Source organism: Salvelinus sp. IW2-2015, linkage group LG4p, assembly GCF_002910315.2.
Source record: "Salvelinus sp. IW2-2015 linkage group LG4p, ASM291031v2, whole genome shotgun sequence".
Lineage (NCBI taxonomy): Eukaryota > Metazoa > Chordata > Actinopteri > Salmoniformes > Salmonidae > Salvelinus > Salvelinus sp. IW2-2015.
Window position 1 is genome coordinate 17,725,471 of NC_036841.1, and position 17,548 is coordinate 17,743,018.

At 41.2% G+C, this 17,548-nt stretch overlaps 1 protein-coding gene across 6 annotated transcripts in view; it reads left to right on the forward strand.

Annotated features, from left to right (window-relative positions):
- The first annotated feature begins 220 nt into the window (after window positions 1-220).
- The window catches only part of brca2 (BRCA2 DNA repair associated), a 33,494-nt gene continuing 16,166 nt past the window's right edge, over window positions 221-17,548 (forward strand). For 2 of the 6 annotated variants that reach the window (XM_023982705.2, XM_023982710.2), the window contains exons 1-11: window positions 222-506; window positions 7,073-7,147; window positions 7,273-7,521; window positions 10,189-10,249; window positions 10,419-10,468; window positions 10,569-10,597; window positions 10,679-10,790; window positions 10,879-10,940; window positions 11,179-11,269; window positions 11,381-12,154; window positions 12,276-15,890. In XM_023982705.2, coding sequence (XP_023838473.1) covers window positions 7,096-7,147; window positions 7,273-7,521; window positions 10,189-10,249; window positions 10,419-10,468; window positions 10,569-10,597; window positions 10,679-10,790; window positions 10,879-10,940; window positions 11,179-11,269; window positions 11,381-12,154; window positions 12,276-15,890 — 5,095 coding nt within the window. In that variant the 5' untranslated portion in view covers window positions 222-506; window positions 7,073-7,095. Of the gene's footprint in view, window positions 507-7,072; window positions 7,148-7,272; window positions 7,522-10,188; window positions 10,250-10,360; window positions 10,469-10,568; window positions 10,598-10,678; window positions 10,791-10,878; window positions 10,941-11,178; window positions 11,270-11,380; window positions 12,155-12,275; window positions 15,891-17,548 lie in introns of those variants that run through there. The other 4 variants (XM_023982709.2, XM_023982708.2, XM_023982707.2 and 1 more) reach the window with 4 other exon arrangements.

Genomic DNA, 17,548 nt, shown 5'->3' on the forward strand with positions numbered 1-17,548 from the left:
ACAAAATAATAAAATGCAGTACTACAGGATATTTCTTAACGTAGCTCTTTATTAGCTAGCTATAACTGTCATGTTCACGTATCGCCAACCAGGATCAATCTGACCTAACCATTTGGGTGGTCTTAACCAATCATATCACAGTATGATATGGCGGTAAAATGCATCCAATTATAATTCAGTATGTTTACACATATGAATATTACAATATACACGTCAAAACACTATTTGACTCGTCAAATAGGCATTTAATTTGACACGTCAAATAACACAATTCTATTATAGAATGTGTGTACTGAATTTGCTCGTGCAAGCCAAGCGCCACCACTACGATCAGTAGTACTGTCAAAGCTGTACAAAAAAGAAGTCTGCAAACAAGTACACCATCCACGAACGATGTGTTTACCATACCGCGTTGGTAATAAGTAATTATTTGTTCGACCGAATGGAATAACGTCTGTGTGAGCATTTTAAATAAGATCAGGGTCAAACGAACATGATCGATGTTTGTAAGTATATTTGATAAGGATGTTATTAGCAACTTCTGGGGTAGCTAGCTTTAGCTTGGTACCTAGCTTGCACCAATGCAACCAGCTTGAAAACAATGACCAGTAGAAACTGCAGTCATTATACATTTTCTTAGCAATGATTTGGGAATCGATGTGAGTAAGTGTTAGCTAGGTAGCCACTTGTTGTTCTATTGAAATCGAACTTCAGTTCATGAAAATAACTAGCTAGCCAGCTACTTAACCCTGTTGCCCAAAGCTAACGTTATAAACAGCCAGCTATCTGAATTTGGCTAGTGAGGCTTGTGTTGTGAAGTTAGCCACAAGTGGAATTTGCTTTTCGCCTTTAAAATAAGTCCCTTTTTGAAAGTGACGCAGAAGGTTACAATTGGTGGAATCATGCCATATTTAGACAAAACAATGTTAAACAAGGTTGGAATGTGGAGCAATGAAATGGGGTATCAGTCTTCGGTGACACCCACAGAACACAACTGAAGAGTTGACGCAAATATTAGCATCATAGCTCTTATTAAATTAAAGGTTAAATAAAATATAAGTAAAACATACAACAACAAAAAATGCAGGATTTTGACTGTGTGAAATTACCTCCCCAGTCAGCGTATTGACATCCACATTGTATTGTTTTTCCCTCTGGAATAGTGTTCAATACACATAGTAGGTTGACTGGTACAATAAATGTGGCTCAATTCAGTGGTTTCAGAGTCCCGCAATAATAACTACAGCGTTAATGTTCTCTGGTTGTCACTGAATAGACTGATAACCCATGTCATTGATCCACAATCCATAGGTAAGGCTGTACAGTGAAATAAGTATGCCCCCAATGGAACTTGAAAGTTTAATACATCCATTGTGATTTCAACAGATTGTCAAATTAACAAATTGTCTTGTTTAATTTATATAACATTCCAACCTCGTCCTTTTCCATTATGGCATGATACCACTATTAATTTGTATCACTTTTAATGAGACTTATTTTTAAGCGAACTGCAAATTCCACTATTGTGGCGTGCTTCACATAGGTGGGTCGGACCACCATTAATCAAATAAGAACTGTCTTTATAAATTAGGGGTATTTTAGATGACACCCAGCTAGATAGTTGGCTAACTATAGCTACTGAAACAGATTGTGGTTTTGCTATGTTTTTGGGGAAGAACAATGTTTGCATCCATCAGCTAGCTAGCTTTTTTTATGACCAGCACTGTCCAGAGTTTGGGAAGTGTCTGCATTCTTGCGGCAGGTGCAAGAGACAACTTTACCAGCATCATAGCATTCGTATCGTGAATCGTTGTGACAATTGAAATACTAGTGATGGTGTAATGAATGTATAACAACTGCGTAAAACATTTATGAATGTGTTAAATTATGTGACGTGCAGTCAATCACCACATCCTCATCGGCAGACTCGACAGCCTTGGTTTCTCAAATGATTGCCTTGCCTGGTTCACCAACTACTTCTCTGATAGAGTTCAGTGTGTCAAATCGGAGGGTCTGTTGTCCGGGCCTCTGGCAGTCTCTATGGGGGTGCCACAGGGTTCAATTCTTGGACCGACTCTCTTCTCTGTATACATCAATGATGTCGTTCTTGCTGCTGGTGAGTCTCTGTTCCACCTCTACGCAGACGACACCATTCTGTATACTTCTGGCCCTTCTTTGGACACTGTGTTAACAACCCTCCAGGCGAGCTTCAATGCCATACAACTCTCCTTCCATGGCCTCCAATTGCTCTTAAATACAAGTAAAACTAAATGCATGCTCTTCAACCGATCGCTGCCTGCACCTGCCCGCCTGTCCAACATCACTACTCTGGRCGGCTCTGACTTAGAATATGTCGACAACTACAAATACCTAGGTGTCTGGTTAGACTGTAAACTCTCCTTCCAGACTCACATCAAACATCTCAAATCCAAAGTTAAATCTAGAATTGGCTTCCTATTCCGCAACAAAGCATCCTTCACTCATGCTGCCAAACATACCCTTGTAAAACTGACCATCCTACCAATCCTCGACTTCGGTGATGGCATTTACAAAATAGTCTCCAACACCCTACTCAATAAATTGGATGCAGTCTATCACAGTGCCATCCGTTTTGTCCCCAAGGCCCCATATACTACCCACCACTGCGACCTGTACGTTCTCGTTGGCTGGCCCTCACTTCATACTCGTCGCCAAACCCACTGGCTCCAGGTCATCTACAAGACCCTGCTAGGTAAAGTCCCCCCTTATCTCAGCTCGCTGGTGACCATAGCAGCACCCACCTGTAGCACACGCTCCAGCAGGTATATCTCTCTGGTCACCCCCAAAACCAATTCTTCCTTTGGCCGCCTCTCCTTCCAGTTCTCTGCTGCCAATGACTGGAACGAACTACAAAAATCTCTGAAGCTGCAAACACTTATCTCCCTCACTAGCTTTAAGCACCAGCTGTCAGAGCAGCTCACAGATTACTGCACCTGTACATAGCCCATCTATAATTTAGCCCAAACAACTACCTCTTTCCCTACTGTATTTATTTATTTCGCTCCTTTGCACCCCATTATTTCTATCTCTACCTTGCACATTCTTCCACTGCAAAGCTACCATTCCAGTGTTTTACTTGCTATATTGTATTTACTTCGCCACCATGGCCTTTAAAATATATATTTTTTTGCCTTCACCTCCCTTATCTCACCTCACTTGCTCGCATTGTATATAGACTTATTTTTCTACTGTATTATTGACTGTATGTTTGTTTTACTCCATGTGTAACTCTGTTGTTGTATGTGTCGAACTGCTTTGCTTTATCTTGGCCAGGTCGCAATTGTAAATGAGAACTTGTTCTCAACTTGCCTACCTGGTGAAATAAAATAAAATAAAAATATTCAGGTCCTGATTAGTCAACAAGCTTATATGACGAGTCAAATAGTGTTATTTAATGTTTTTTTTGACACGCAAAGACCCGAACGTTGTAATATTAGCGTTTCTCAAAGTATCTATCAGTTAGCTAATGTTAGCAAGCTAACTACCTGAGTGCTTGCCTTGTAAACATCATGCAGCGAGGTAGCTAGCAAACCAACCTGGTCTCAGCATTTCATATGATTCTGTACGTAAATCCGGGACATCACACTAAATGAACTGTTACATTTCATATGGTATGTATTATTTTGTGAATGTTTATCACAATTCGTATTATGTTCCAAATTTGAAAAATGTACAATATGTACATTTGCAAAACACATGTTACAAATTCTAGCTAGGTGGCTAAGGTTAGCTGATGTTAGCTAGAGATAAGGGCTAGCTAACATGCTAAGTAGTTGCAAAGTATCTAAAAAGTTGCTAATAAAATGCTAAAGTTGTCTGTGATGAGATTCTAACTTGCAAGACGTTACCGTTATATGCCCACCTACCCACCTCGACCAACCACCCAGTAACCATTTGTCTTATGTTACATTTGGTATGGTTACATATCAAACTAATTTGAGTGTCCCGGGTTTACATTTACTATGTTACGTCTCGTCTATAAGACCAGGCTGAGCAAACAGCTGGCTTGCCACAGAGTGTATTCAGAAAGTAGTGAGACCCCTTGACTTATTCCACATTTAATGTTACAGCCTTATTCTAAAATGGATTAAATAGTTGTCGCCCCCCCCGATCACATTTACACAAGTATTCAGACCCTTTACTCAGTACTTTGTTGAAGCACCTTCTGGCAGTGATTACAGCCTTGAGCCTTCTTGGGTATGACACTACAACCTTGGCACACCTGAATTTTGGGAATTTCTACCATTCTTCTCTGCAGATTCTCAGATCCTCTTGTCAGGTTGGATGGGGAGTGTTGCTGCTCAGCTATTTGCAGGTCTCTCCAGAGATGTTAGAACGGGTTCAAGTCTGTGTTCTGGCTGGGCCACCCAAGGACATTGAGACTTGTCCTGATGCCACTTCTGCATTTCTTGGCTGTGTGCTTAGGGTCGTTGTCCTGTTGGAAGATGAACCTTTGCCCCAGTCTGAGGTCCTGAGCAGTTTTTCATTAAGGACCTCTGTACTTTGCTGTGTTCATCTTTGCCTTGATCCTGACTAGTCTCCTAATCCATGCAGCAGAAAAATATCCCCACAGCATGATGCTGCCACCACCATGCTTCACCATAGGAATGGTGCCAGGTTTCTTCGAAGTGACGCTTGGCATTCAGGCCAAAGAGCTCAACCTTGGTTTCATCAGACCAGAGAATAATTTTTTTCTTGGTCTGAGGGTCCTTTAGGTGCCTTTTTCGCAAACTCCAAGCAGGCTGTCATGTGCCTTTTACTGACAAATGGTTTCCGTCTGGCCACTCTACCATAAAGGCCTGATTGGTGGGGTGCTGCGGAGATGGTTGACTTTCTGGAAGGTTCTCCCATCTCCACAGAGGAACTCTGGTCACTCAGTTCCACCGGGTTCTTGGTCACCTCTCTGACCAAGGCCCTTCTCCCCCGATTGCTCAGTTTGGCCGGGCGGCCAGCTGTAAGAAGAGTCTTGGTGGTTCCAAACTTCTTCCATTTAAAGAATGATGGAGGCCAATGTGTTCTTGGCGACCTTCAATGCTGCAGACATTTTTTGGTACCCTTCCCCAGATCTGTGCCTCAACACAATCCTGTCTCAGAACTCTATAGACAATTCCTTCGACCTCATGGCTTGGTTTTTGCTCTGACATACTGTCAACTGTGGGCCCTTAAATAGACAGGTGTATGCTTTTCCAAATCATGTACAATCAATTTAATTTACCATCTCAAGGATGATCAATGGAAACAAGATGCAACTGAGGTCAATTTTGAGTCTCATAGCAAAGGGTCTGAATACTTACAGTACCAATCAAAAGTTTGAATACCTACTCATTCAAGTTTAAAAAAACGTTTTTTTTACTATTTTCTAAATTGTAGAATAATTGTAAAGACATCAAAACTATGAAATATCACATATGGAATCATGTTATAACCAAGAAAGTGTTAAACAAAGCAAAATATATTTTATATTTGAGATTCTTGAAAGTAGCCACCCTTTGCCTTGATGACAGTTTGCACACTCTTGGCATTCTCTCAACCAGCTTCACCTAGAATGCTTTTCCAACTGTCTTGAAGGAGTTCCCACATATGCTGAGCACTTGTTGGCTGCTTTTCCTAAACTCTGCGGTCCAACTAATCACAAACCATCTCAATTGGGTTGAGGTGTGGTGATTGTGGCGAACAGGTCATCTGATGCAGCACTCCATCACTCTCCTTCTTGGTCAAGTAGCCCTTACACAGCCTGGAGTCAAATGATAGTCCCGCTAACCGCAAACCAGATGGGATTACTTATTGCTGCAAAATGCTATGGTAGCCATGCTGGTTAAGTGTGCCTTGAATTCTAAATAAATCACTGACAATGTCACCAGCAAAGCACCACCACCTCAATGCTTCACGGTGGGAACCACACATGTGGAGATGATCCATTCACCTACCCTGCGTCACAGGCACGGTGGTTGGAACCAAAAATCTCAAATTTGGAGTCAACAGACCAAAGCACAGATTTTCACCGGTCTAATGTTAATTGCTTGTTTCTTGACCCAAGCAAGTCTCTTATTGCTGTCCTTTAGTAGTGGTTTCTTTGAATCAATTTTACTGGGAAGGCCTGTTCCACACAGTCTCCTCTGAACAGTTGATGTTGTGTCTGTTACTTGAACTCTGAAGCATTTATTTGGGCTGCAATTTCTGAGGCTGGTAACTATTGAATGTATCCTCTATAGCAGAGTTAACTCTGGGTCTTCCTGTCCTGTGGCGGTCCTCATTAAAGCCAGTTTGATCATAGCGCTTGATGGTTTTTGCGACTGCACTTGAAGAAACTTTAAAAGTTCTTGAAATGTTCTGCCTTGATTGACCTTAATATCTTCAAGTAATGATGCTGTCATTTCTCTTTGCTTATTTGAGCTGTTCTTACCATAATATGGACTTGGTCTTTTACCAAATAGGGCTATCTTCTGTATTCCACCTCTACCTTGTCACAACACATCTGATTGGCTCAAACGCATTAAGAAGGAAACAAATTCCACAAATGTACTTTTATCAAGGCACACCTGTTAATTGAGATGCATTCCAGGTGACTACCTCATGAAGCTGTTTGAGAGAATGCCAAGAATGCAAATCTGTCAAGGCAAAGGGTGGCTACTTTGAAGAATCTCAAATATGAAATATATTTGGATGTGTTTAACACTTTTTTTGGTTAATAGTTTCTACAAAGTGGAAAATGTAAAAATAAATAAAAAAATACCTTGAGTGAGTAGGTGTCAACTTTTGACTGGTACTGTATTTAAATAAGGTCTTTGTTTTTATTAATGTGCAAAAATGTCTGAACTTGTTTTCGCTTTGTCATTATGGGGTAGTGTGTTTAGATTGCCGAAACATTTTGAATTTATTCAAGTTTAGAATAGGCTGTAAAATAACAATGTGGAAAGTCAAAGGGTCTGAATAGTTTGCGACTGCACTGTAGGTTTGCCAGTCGTGAATGCTGCATATAGACTATCTATTTGCTTATCTAGCTAAGTAAACTTTAATAATCGACTCGTTTCAGGCATACCACAGATGACCTAAGACATGGACATAAGGAGAAACATGTTTGATGCTTTCAAGGATCAAATATGGGAAGGTAGCTAGCCATGTTTTTAACTTTGCATCTCCTTTTCTCATTATAATCATATTGATGTACCTGCTAGCAATGATATTGTCATCATTTATACTGACTCTTCTGTATTTTATATCCTCTCAATGAAGAGTTGGGACCTCTGAACCCAAACTGGTTTGAGGAACTCACTGCTGAAGCTTCCAGTTGGGATCGGGGTGATACAGAGAAAGAGAATCCCAGCACTGCAATATCTTGTGGACAAGATGGCAGTTTCAAAACACCATTGGGGAAATGTCCCCTTGATGGTGATATGTTCTCTACCCCGAAGATTTTCAGGCAGAGAAGACCACAGTCTCCTGAGACATTGACAGAAGATGCACTTTTTTCCCCTGATCAAGGTAGAGAGAAATATTCTGTTTGCGCTGTTAAAACAAACTATTCTAAGTTTCATTCACCTACTCTAGCCCAAAATGTACTGTTAAGGATTGTTGGCAAGCCTACTCCTTTCACATCCAAGGACCTACGCTACTGTTTAAAAGTTTTGGATCACTTAGAAATGTCCTTGTTTTTTTAATTTGAAAGAAAAGCATAACAATTTTGTCCATTTTAAAATAACATATTGGTCATAAATACAGTGTAGACATTGTTAAAGTTGTAAATGCCTATTGTAGCTAGAAACGGCTTTTAATTTAATTTTATAGAATATCTAAATAGGCGTACAGAGGCCCATTATCAGCAACCATCACTCCTGTGTTCCAATGGCACCTTGTGTTAGCTAATCCAAGATGATCATTTTAAGAGGCTAGTTGATCATTAGAAACCCTTTTGCAATTATGTTAGCACAGCTGGAAACTGTTCTCCTGATTAGAAACGCAATAAAACTATTGAGATGAGACTTACATCTTGATGTTGGTCACACAGAAAACATTGGTGAAGTGAAATTAAGATAACTTATTTAAAAAATAATAAACGGAAAAGTGATGCGTGCATATATACTCCTTTGCTATGAAGCCCCTAAATACGATCTGGTGCAACCAATTACCTTCAGAAGTCACAATTAGTTAGATTGCACACAGGTGGACTTTATTTAAGTGTCACATGATCTCAGTGTATATAGTTGAAGTCAGAAGTTTACATACACCTTAGCCAAACGCATTTAAACTCAATTTTTCACAGTTCATGAAATGTAATCCTAGTAAAAATTCCCTGTCTTAGGTCAGTTAGGATCATCACTTTATTTTAAGAATGTGAAATGTCAGAATAATAGAGTGATTTCGTTCAGCTTTTATTTCTTTCATCACATTCCCAGTGGGTCAAAAGTTTACATACACTCAATTTGTATTTGGTAGCATTGCCTTTAAATTGTTTAACTTGGGTCAAACGTTTCGGGTAGCCTTCCACAAGCTTCCCACAATAAGTTGGGCGAATTTTGGCCCATTCCTCCTGACAGAGAGAGCTAGTGTAACTGATTCAGGTTTGCAGGCCTCCTTGCTCACACACGCTTTTTCAGTTCTGCCCACACATTTTCTATAGGATTGAGGTCAGAGCTTTGTGATGGCCACTCCAATACCTGGACTTTGTTGTCCTTAAGCCATTATGCCACAACTTATGGAAGTATGCTTGGGGTCATTGTCCATTTGGAAGACCCATTTGCGACCAAGCTTTCATTTCTTGACTGATGTCTTGAGATGTTGCGTCAATATATCCACATGATTTCCCTTCCTCATGAAGCCATCTATTTTGTGAAGTGCACCAGTCCCTCCTGCAGCAAAGCACCCACACAACATGATGCTGCCACCCCCATGCTTCACGGTTGGGATGGTGTTCTTCGGCTTGCAAGCCTCCCCCTTTTTCCTCCATACATAACAATGGTAATTATGGCCAAACAGTTCTATTTTTGTTTCATCAGACCAGAGGACATTTCTCCAAAAAGTGCGGTCTTTGTCCCCATGTGCAGTTGCAAACCGTAGTCTGTCTTTTTTATGGCGGTTTTGGAGCAGTAGCTTCTTCCTTGCTGAGCGGCCTTTCAGGTTATGTCGATTATAGGACTCGTTTTACAGTGGATATAGATACTTTTGTACCTGTTTCCTCCAGCATCTTCACAAGGTCCTTTGCTGTTGTCTGGGATTGATTTGCACTTTTCGCACTGAAGTACGTTAATCTCTAGGAGACAGTCTCCTTCCTGAGCGGTATGATGGCTGCGTGGTCCCATGGTGTTTATACTTGCGTACTATTGTTTGTACAGATGAACGTGGTACCTTCAGGCGTTTGGAAATTGCTCCCAAGGATGAACCAGATTTGTTTCTTTCCCTGAGGTCTTGGCTGATTTCTTTTTAGAATTTTCCATGATGTCAAGCAAAGAGGCACTGAGTTTGAAGGTAGGCCTTGAAATACAGCCGCAGGTATACCTCCAATTGACTCAAATGATGCCATGACATCATTTTCTGGAATTTTCCAAGCTGTTTATAAAGGCACAGTCAACTTAGTGTATGTAAACTTCTGACCCACTGGAATTGTGATACAGTGAAATAATCTGTCTGTAAACAATTGTTGGAAAAATGACTTGTCATGCACAAAGTAGATGTCCTATCCGAATTGCCAAAACTCTAGTTTGTTAACAAGAAATTTGTGGAGTGGTTGGAAGACGAGTTTTAATGACTCCAACCTAAGTGTATGTAAACTTCCGACTTCAACTGTAGCTAATTGGAACTGATGGGCGCCTCTCTTCCGTGAAGCTTTAACATGGAAATATTCCTTTGTGGGAATCTTGTTAAAGGTGTAGTAATTTTACATTTTGTTTCATGAAAATAAATGAAAGTGAAATTCCAAAAGTTTCCAAAACCGTATCGCTAGTGAGGATTGTTAACGTGTGGACAGAGCGTCGGAACAGTTGTACAAATTCCTGCTCCGTCATAAGTTATTTAACTGAGAACCCTTTTTTGGTGAACGAGTGCTAGACCTRCCTCTAACCAGTTGGCCTATCTCCTTTTTCTGATTTTTCTATGTTATCCCTGATTACGTGGCTGCGGAATGTGTGCACTGATATTTTCCGTTTTGCTGCTCAGGAACCTCTGCAACAGAAAAAATGGACACAAGCCCATGTTTATTTGGAAAATCAATAGACAGGTGAGTGTCTCTTTTTTGTGCTGATACGTTGGCTTTTCACAAATTTGCTAATCTAAAAGTATATATTGCTTTGCTAATGCCTGGATCCTGATATTCTGACCACCTGCTCAGAATGTGATGTCAGAACACCTGCTCTTGTGATGGTTGACATCAGTGGTTCTATTTTCAGCGAGACCCCCAGTAAATCCTATAGAACAAGGCTGCATGGAGACAGTTTTGGTAAGCTGACTGGTGACTTTTCAGTGTTGATCGATGTTGATATTTATTATATTGGTATTTATTGTTTTGATTTAAAATATGCACAACTTTCTTTTTACAGGGCTGCTTGACACACCGAAACCCTCTATGGTAGGTGCAGCTGTTCTTGGCGAGATCTTTTTAAAACCAAACTCGTGTTTTAAAAGTTCCATTACACACTTTTTATTTCAGCAGGCACACTCTGCCAAACGTATATCTGAAAGTCTTGGTGCACAGTTAGACCCTGATATGTCCTGGACCAGTTCTCTCAATACACCTGTCATGTCGCCCACCATCATTTTGAGTAAGTATGATACTGTATGAATTTGGGGTTTTATCATAATGGGAGTTTTATATTGGTTGTCTAAAATGGCATGTCCTCACCCTTGCAGCTAAAAGTGAGGAGCATAGGACTATGTGCCCAGTAAGAATTGCTACCGAAGAGCAGGTTATGGTGAGTATTCCATACAATCCTAGAAAAACTCATGGCAGGTTAAGCATAAACAGACTTGTCTTCTTCTAAGGATGTCGAATGCTATTGACTTGCTATAATTTTCTAAACTAAATTAGATAAATAGTACTATATTGCTCCAGTACATAGGTGTCCCCTTGATTACACTTGGATACTCACACAAATGCCTTGAGCATGGGTTATCAGACTTGTAGAGAAGGATTTGTCTTCCCTCATATAGTTTGTGCGAAAGCTTTTCCCCTCGGCCATGGAGTCTGGAAGCACAATGCTGTCACCAGAACAGAATGATAGACCTCTCTGTCAACACAATGGTGAGTATTTGTTGAATGGTAACTACAGTAGTAAATATTGTAGAAGTTACTCTGCACATTAACACTGTGTAACAGATACAAGTACTGATTATTTCTCTGGTATACCAACAGGACCGGATTCCCACTTGCCTGGTGTGATTGACATCTCCCCTGGCTTTCAAGACACGCTACCTGGTGACAGTGGCAGCCATTGGAAACAGACTTTACCAGACGCTATTGAGGACGGAGAAATCCGCAGCACTGTGGCCGGTGTCCTAGATGGAGCTGAGGATGTCCTCTCCATATTCTTCAGCAACAGAAGTTTGGCTTTACAAAGGGTGAAGACCAAAGAGAGAATCAAAAGGAAGCAAAGTGGCGCAACTAAGGAACACGTACCTACTTCTACAATGGAACATGACAAAGTATCCAGTGAGAGAGCAGGAGAATACCAACACACTGGGGAAACCTCTGAGCCTCTTGAGTCCAGGACTGACATGAAGTCTGGGGATTTGGCGACTTCTCAGTGGACGCCAATAAATGTACCTGATATTTCAGGCTATGATATGGATTCATTTCACCATGAGGGGTCTTCCTCTACTAATCACATAATTCCACAAGATGGCATAAGTGAAACATTCCGTGACTTCACTGGGAGCCAGCAGCCGGATGGCGGTTTCTCTAAGCAGACTGTCCAGGTGGAGTCTGCCCTTTCCAGAAGAACATTACCATACACCAGCCAGCCAGAGGGATCTCAATTGACAGGGTCTGTAGTCGAAAGCGCTCTGCAACACACCTTTCCCAGGAAAACAAGGACATTTGTTTACTGTGTCAAAAATCCACTTCTGTCAGTGCAAGAAAAATATGTTACTCAGATGTTACCTGCATCACCTGGAACTGCTCCCAGAGGTAAGATTGTAATGTCGTTTTTAATCTCATTCAAATTATATTACTGATTTCTTTCATTCAATGAAATGATTTCACTGATATATATTGATGCATATGCTTTTATTCTCTTCCATCATGTTAGGTGAAAATCAGAACATAAAACAAAGTGAAACCATACCAAATGAAGCGGAGTTTAATCATCTTAACAAAACTGCCTTGGATGGGAAAAAGCCGCTAGTTCAGCAGAAAAGTGCAACTGAAGAAAATATTGTTTCACAAGCACCGACCAAAGACCCTGATCTTGATATGTCACAGCTTTGCAGGGTATTTGCGCAAGATTTTAGCCAAGTAGTTGACTACAGTCAACCATGCAGCAAAAGAGCAGATGCTATTAAAAATGGCTTCTCTGCATCAGCTTGTCTCTTAGCAATGAGACTAAGGAACAGAAAACAGTTGAATAAACTAGAATGGGGCCAGAAACCTGAACATCTTAACTCTGGCATCAGTGATGAAATGCATATTTCTGGTTCTCAGTTTAGCAACTCTGCAAACACGTCTAGAATGAAGAGTACATTGTGTGATAGCGGCTTCCCCCCCTCCACCCTTTCTGATGTCACACAAACAGAATCATCCCATGTTCACCCTAGCTCTGAAAAAAGTTATGGAAATCAGTCATCTAGAGGGTTTGAAACGGGTAACAACTGGATTATCTCTTTGCCTCCAGAAGCAATAAAGAAAGCAAAAGCATCATTGGATGACTTAACTGAGGAAAATATGACTGATGTTGTTACTGCTGCCAGTGAAGTGAAAGCTGTGTTGTCATGTGTGACAGGAAGCCAACTGTCCACAGAAGTGAAGTTCATTAGTCCACTCAACATTGCCAAAAGGTCAAAGCAAACCAGCGTAAAATTGAATGGTCAAGTTCATGTTCAGACCCCTCGGAGCGTCAATGTTTCGGTTTCCTCACACCCTGGGTCTGGTTTCAAAATGGCCTCCAATAAGAAGATACATTTTTTTTCAGCAAATCTGGAGAAAGACAAGGATCTGTTTAAGGAGATTGAGGATGAAATACCTGCAGTCAATATTCCTGAGATAAGCCTTCCTGAGGAAGGCAACATGTCATGTGGATTGGAGCTTGTTGATGGATCTCATTTACCACCTCTACTCTATACACACCAGAGGTCTGTTGATAGCCAAGGTCCGTTGACAGCCTCACAGAGAGCTGATGTTTCAGAATTGTGCAGTCTCTTAGAAGCTGCAGACAGCCAATTTGAGTTCACACAGTTTAAACCAGCAAAGCTGAACTTCTATGTACCAGATGGTAGCCCCCCTCGTCAATCTGAGAAAGAATTGGGTCCCGACTTTCTCACTGGCATAGATTTCGATGACAGTTTCAACTCTGATGTTGAGAAGCAATCTGTGAAGATGGCCACCCCTGACAAAAATACAACTATTTCTCATTGCAAGGAAATTTGCCAAGTAACAACCACCAAAATTAAATCTAGTGGGGCATCATCCAGCAATTCAACAGAGAAACCCAAAGAACATGTTATCCACAGAAGAGTACTTTACATTCCCAGTTATAGCTCTGAAAACATAGCTGAGCGTTCCTTTGGTTTGTTGACAAAAACCACAAACAAGAACCATCTACTCGATATGGATACGAACACCAGTGGAATGGAGTGTGAAAGCAAAGATCTCCCCAAGTTGGGTGTGGGTTTTAAAACTGCTGGCGGAAATGCTATGATAGTTTCAGAGAAGTGTCTGAGCAAAGCAAGGGCCTTGTTTGCAGATTTTGAGGGAAAAAACTGTGCACCCAAGTGTGCAGTAAAGAATCCGGAACAAGTTGAAACGTCACCTGTTCAATATAGAGGCGAAGTTGATACAAATGTTGATTCAAATGTGACACATTTTCATGGCCCTGAAAAGAAAGTAGATCTGAAGGAACCACGTGATGAATACATTGACAAGATTAAAGTGGACTTTACACATTCTCACAAACATGGGGATGGTGGATTCCAGACAGCCAGTGGTAAAGGAGTGACCATCTCGGCAAAGGCCCTTCAAAAAGCAAATGCAGTCTTCAAAGACTGTGACGCTATGGAAGGTGCAGGTTGTGCATCAGAAAAGCTGAGCAAAACAAGTGTTGTATCAGAGACTGGCAGTAATAATTTTGAGAGAAACAATTGTGGCTTCAGCACTGCTCGAGGGAAGAGAGTTGATGTTTCTGCAAAATCTCTACTGAAGGCAAGGACTCTCCTGAATGACTGTGATGAATTGGACAATTCTAAGCCAGGGAAAATCCCCAGCTTGAATGCAAAGATACCAAGTCAGAATATTCCGCAGAAAAGTGACTGTGATTTTAAGAAACCCAGTAGTAAAGCAGCCTCCATATCAGCAAAGATCCCTTTTACAGCAGAAACTCCATTTGATGGTGGCACGTCACATGATGTTCTAGGGGCAAAGAGCAAAATGCTCGAACCAGAGAATTCTCAAACCCATGCCAAAGATCCTTTGAAAAATGGATGTGGATTCAGTACTGCCAGTGGTAAAAGAGTGTCTGTGTCCGAAGGGGCACTGTTGAAAGCACAGGCTCTTTTGAGTGAATGTCATGTAGATGGAGAGGAACTTTCTAAACCAAAGAAAAAAATCACAGTAGATCTTCATACCATTCAGAATCCAACACAGAAGCACAGTGGATTTAAGACTGCAACTGTCTCAGAAGTTACCGTATCACCTAAGGTCCATAAGCAAGCAAAGGCTGTTTTCAACAACTGCGATTCCAATATGGACAGCTTAATCAGTGCTGAAGCAAAGCAAGGGAATATAGACGTAAAGTCGGCGGATGGTCTGATGAACAATCCAGGGAAAAGCTATTGTGCCTTCATGACAGCTGGTGGAAAGAATGTGCATGTATCTGAAAAGGGTATTTTGAAGGCGAAGAGCATTCTGAATGAAAACCTTGATAACTGCACAGACTCAAATGCCATTGAGGAGGCTTGGTTTTCAGATGGTAGATTTTCGTTACTCACTGAAGATGGTACAGGTGTCAAAAAAGGAGCAGGGAACAAATCAAATTCTTCTGACCTCAACGATGATGAAAAGAGCTGTGATTTCAGCACTGCCGGTGGCAGGACTGTGCATATGTCCGATGGAGCACTCCAGAAAGCAAAGTCTATTCTGAACGAATGTGATGTAATTGAAAATCCACAACCTGAGAATGGCCACAAAGTGCATCTGGAAAAGATTCCAACAAAGGAAACGCATGAAATCTCTCATGGTAGCACAGCTAGTGGGAAAGGGGTGTTTATTTCAGAGAAGGCACTTCAAGAAGCATGTGAGGATACCCTTGCCAGTGATACTGACCCTCACAAAAGATCTGAAGCAAATAGGCCACTGAAGGTCCCTACTCCCCATATTAATGTTCAGCGTGTGCCGGTCAAAGCAGTCCGACTGGAGGACCGCGAAGTGATCCAGACCATTGTTGGAATGGCATGTCAGTCTTCATCTGTGGAATGTCAAGCGGAGTCTTCCTTGTTACATTTTGAATCCCTTGGATTCAGTGGCTGCTCTGTGACTCAGAGGAGGTACTTTGCCCAGGAGGCCATGGATTGTACCAAGGCTCTTTTAGAGGACGAAGACTTGACCGATCATTGTCCTGGAACACCAATCCAAGCTAACCCCATGTCCTGCAAGGGGGGTTTTGAGATGAGAAGTGGAATTGTGAAAAGGTCGGCAGAGGATTTAGGGATGACAGGTAAGATATACAGTACCAGTCATTACCTTCTACTCATGAGACCAAAATCATGCCAACACAGCTATATAAACAAGTGTTTTAGTGTTATCTATAAGCTCAGCAGTAAATGTCCACTCCCCACATTGATTTATAGTGGAATGTCTGACTAGTCTCTTATCTCTTAAACTCCCCTGCAGAGTTCTGTCTCAGTTACACATTTCTCAGACAGTTTCTTTATAAGTGGCAGAGATTAGAAAAGACTGTGGGTTCTGATAACCCCTCCCCTTCTATTAATACAACATAAGCATAATAAATTATTATAATAGATCAAACATTTGGTACAGCCCCTATCATGATCCCAAGGTGAACCCGACAGTAGCCACCCCTTGCCTTGATGACATCTTTGCACACTCTTGTCATTCTCACAACCAGCTTCACCTGGAATGCTTTTCCAACACTCTTGAAAGAGTTCCCACATGCTGAGCTCTTGTTAGCTTCTTTTCCTTCACTCTGCGGTCCAACTCATCCCAAACCATCTCAATTGGGTTGAAATTGGGTGATTGTGGAGACCAGGTCATCTGATGCAGCATTCCATCACTCTCCTTCTTGGTCAAATAGCCCTTACACAGCCTGGGGTTGTGTTGGGTCATTGTCCTGTTGAAAAACATATGATAGTCCCACTAAGCGCAAACCAGATGGGATGGTGTATCGCTGCAGAATGCTGTGGTAGCCATGCTTATTACGTGTTCCTTGAATTCTAAATAAATCACAGACAGTGTCACCAGCAAAACACCCTCACACCACCACCTCCATGCTTCACGGTAGGAACCACAAGTGCGGAGATCATCCGTTCACCTACTTTGCGTCTCACAAAGACACGGTGATTGGAACCAAACATCTCAAATTTAGACTCATCTAACCAAAGGACAGATTTCCACTGGTCTAATGTCTATTGCTCGTGTTTCTTGGCCCAAGCAAGTCTCTCCTTATTATTGGTGTCCTTTAGTAGTGGTTTCTTTGCAGCGATTCGACCATGAAGGCCTGATCCACGCAGTCTCCTCTGAACAGTTGATGTGGTGTCTGTTACTTAAACTCTGTGAAGCATTTATTTGGGCTGAAATTTCTGAGGCTGGTAACTCTAATGAATTTATCCTGTGCAGCAGAGGTAACTCTGGGTCTTCCATTCCTGTGGCGGTCCTCATGAGAGCCAGTTTCATCATAGCGGTTTAGTTTTTGCGACTGCACTTTCAAAGTTCTTGAAATTTTCCGTATAGACTGACCTTCATGTCATAAAGTAAAGTCATGTCATAAAGTTTCTGTTTGCTTATTTGAGCTGTTCTTGCCATAATATGGACTTGGTCTTTTACCAAGTAGGTCACAACTGTTGTGGTAATTTCCTATACTACTATATGAGTTGAGTTTACAAACCACACACAAGTCAGAGTTATATTTTAAACTCCATCTTTAATTATATGAGCTTCACCATAGCCCATTTGACTCTCAGATCAATTCAGTGTCTATAAATGAATTCTCTATAAATGAGTGTCTATAAATGAGTCCTTACAAAACAATTCTTAGTTTCTTTTATAGAAAAGATACACCCCTCAACTTACATGACGAATAACAGATCTTAGGAACATTACAAAGAACCTTTTACTTGAAAGAGGAGTATCCCATCC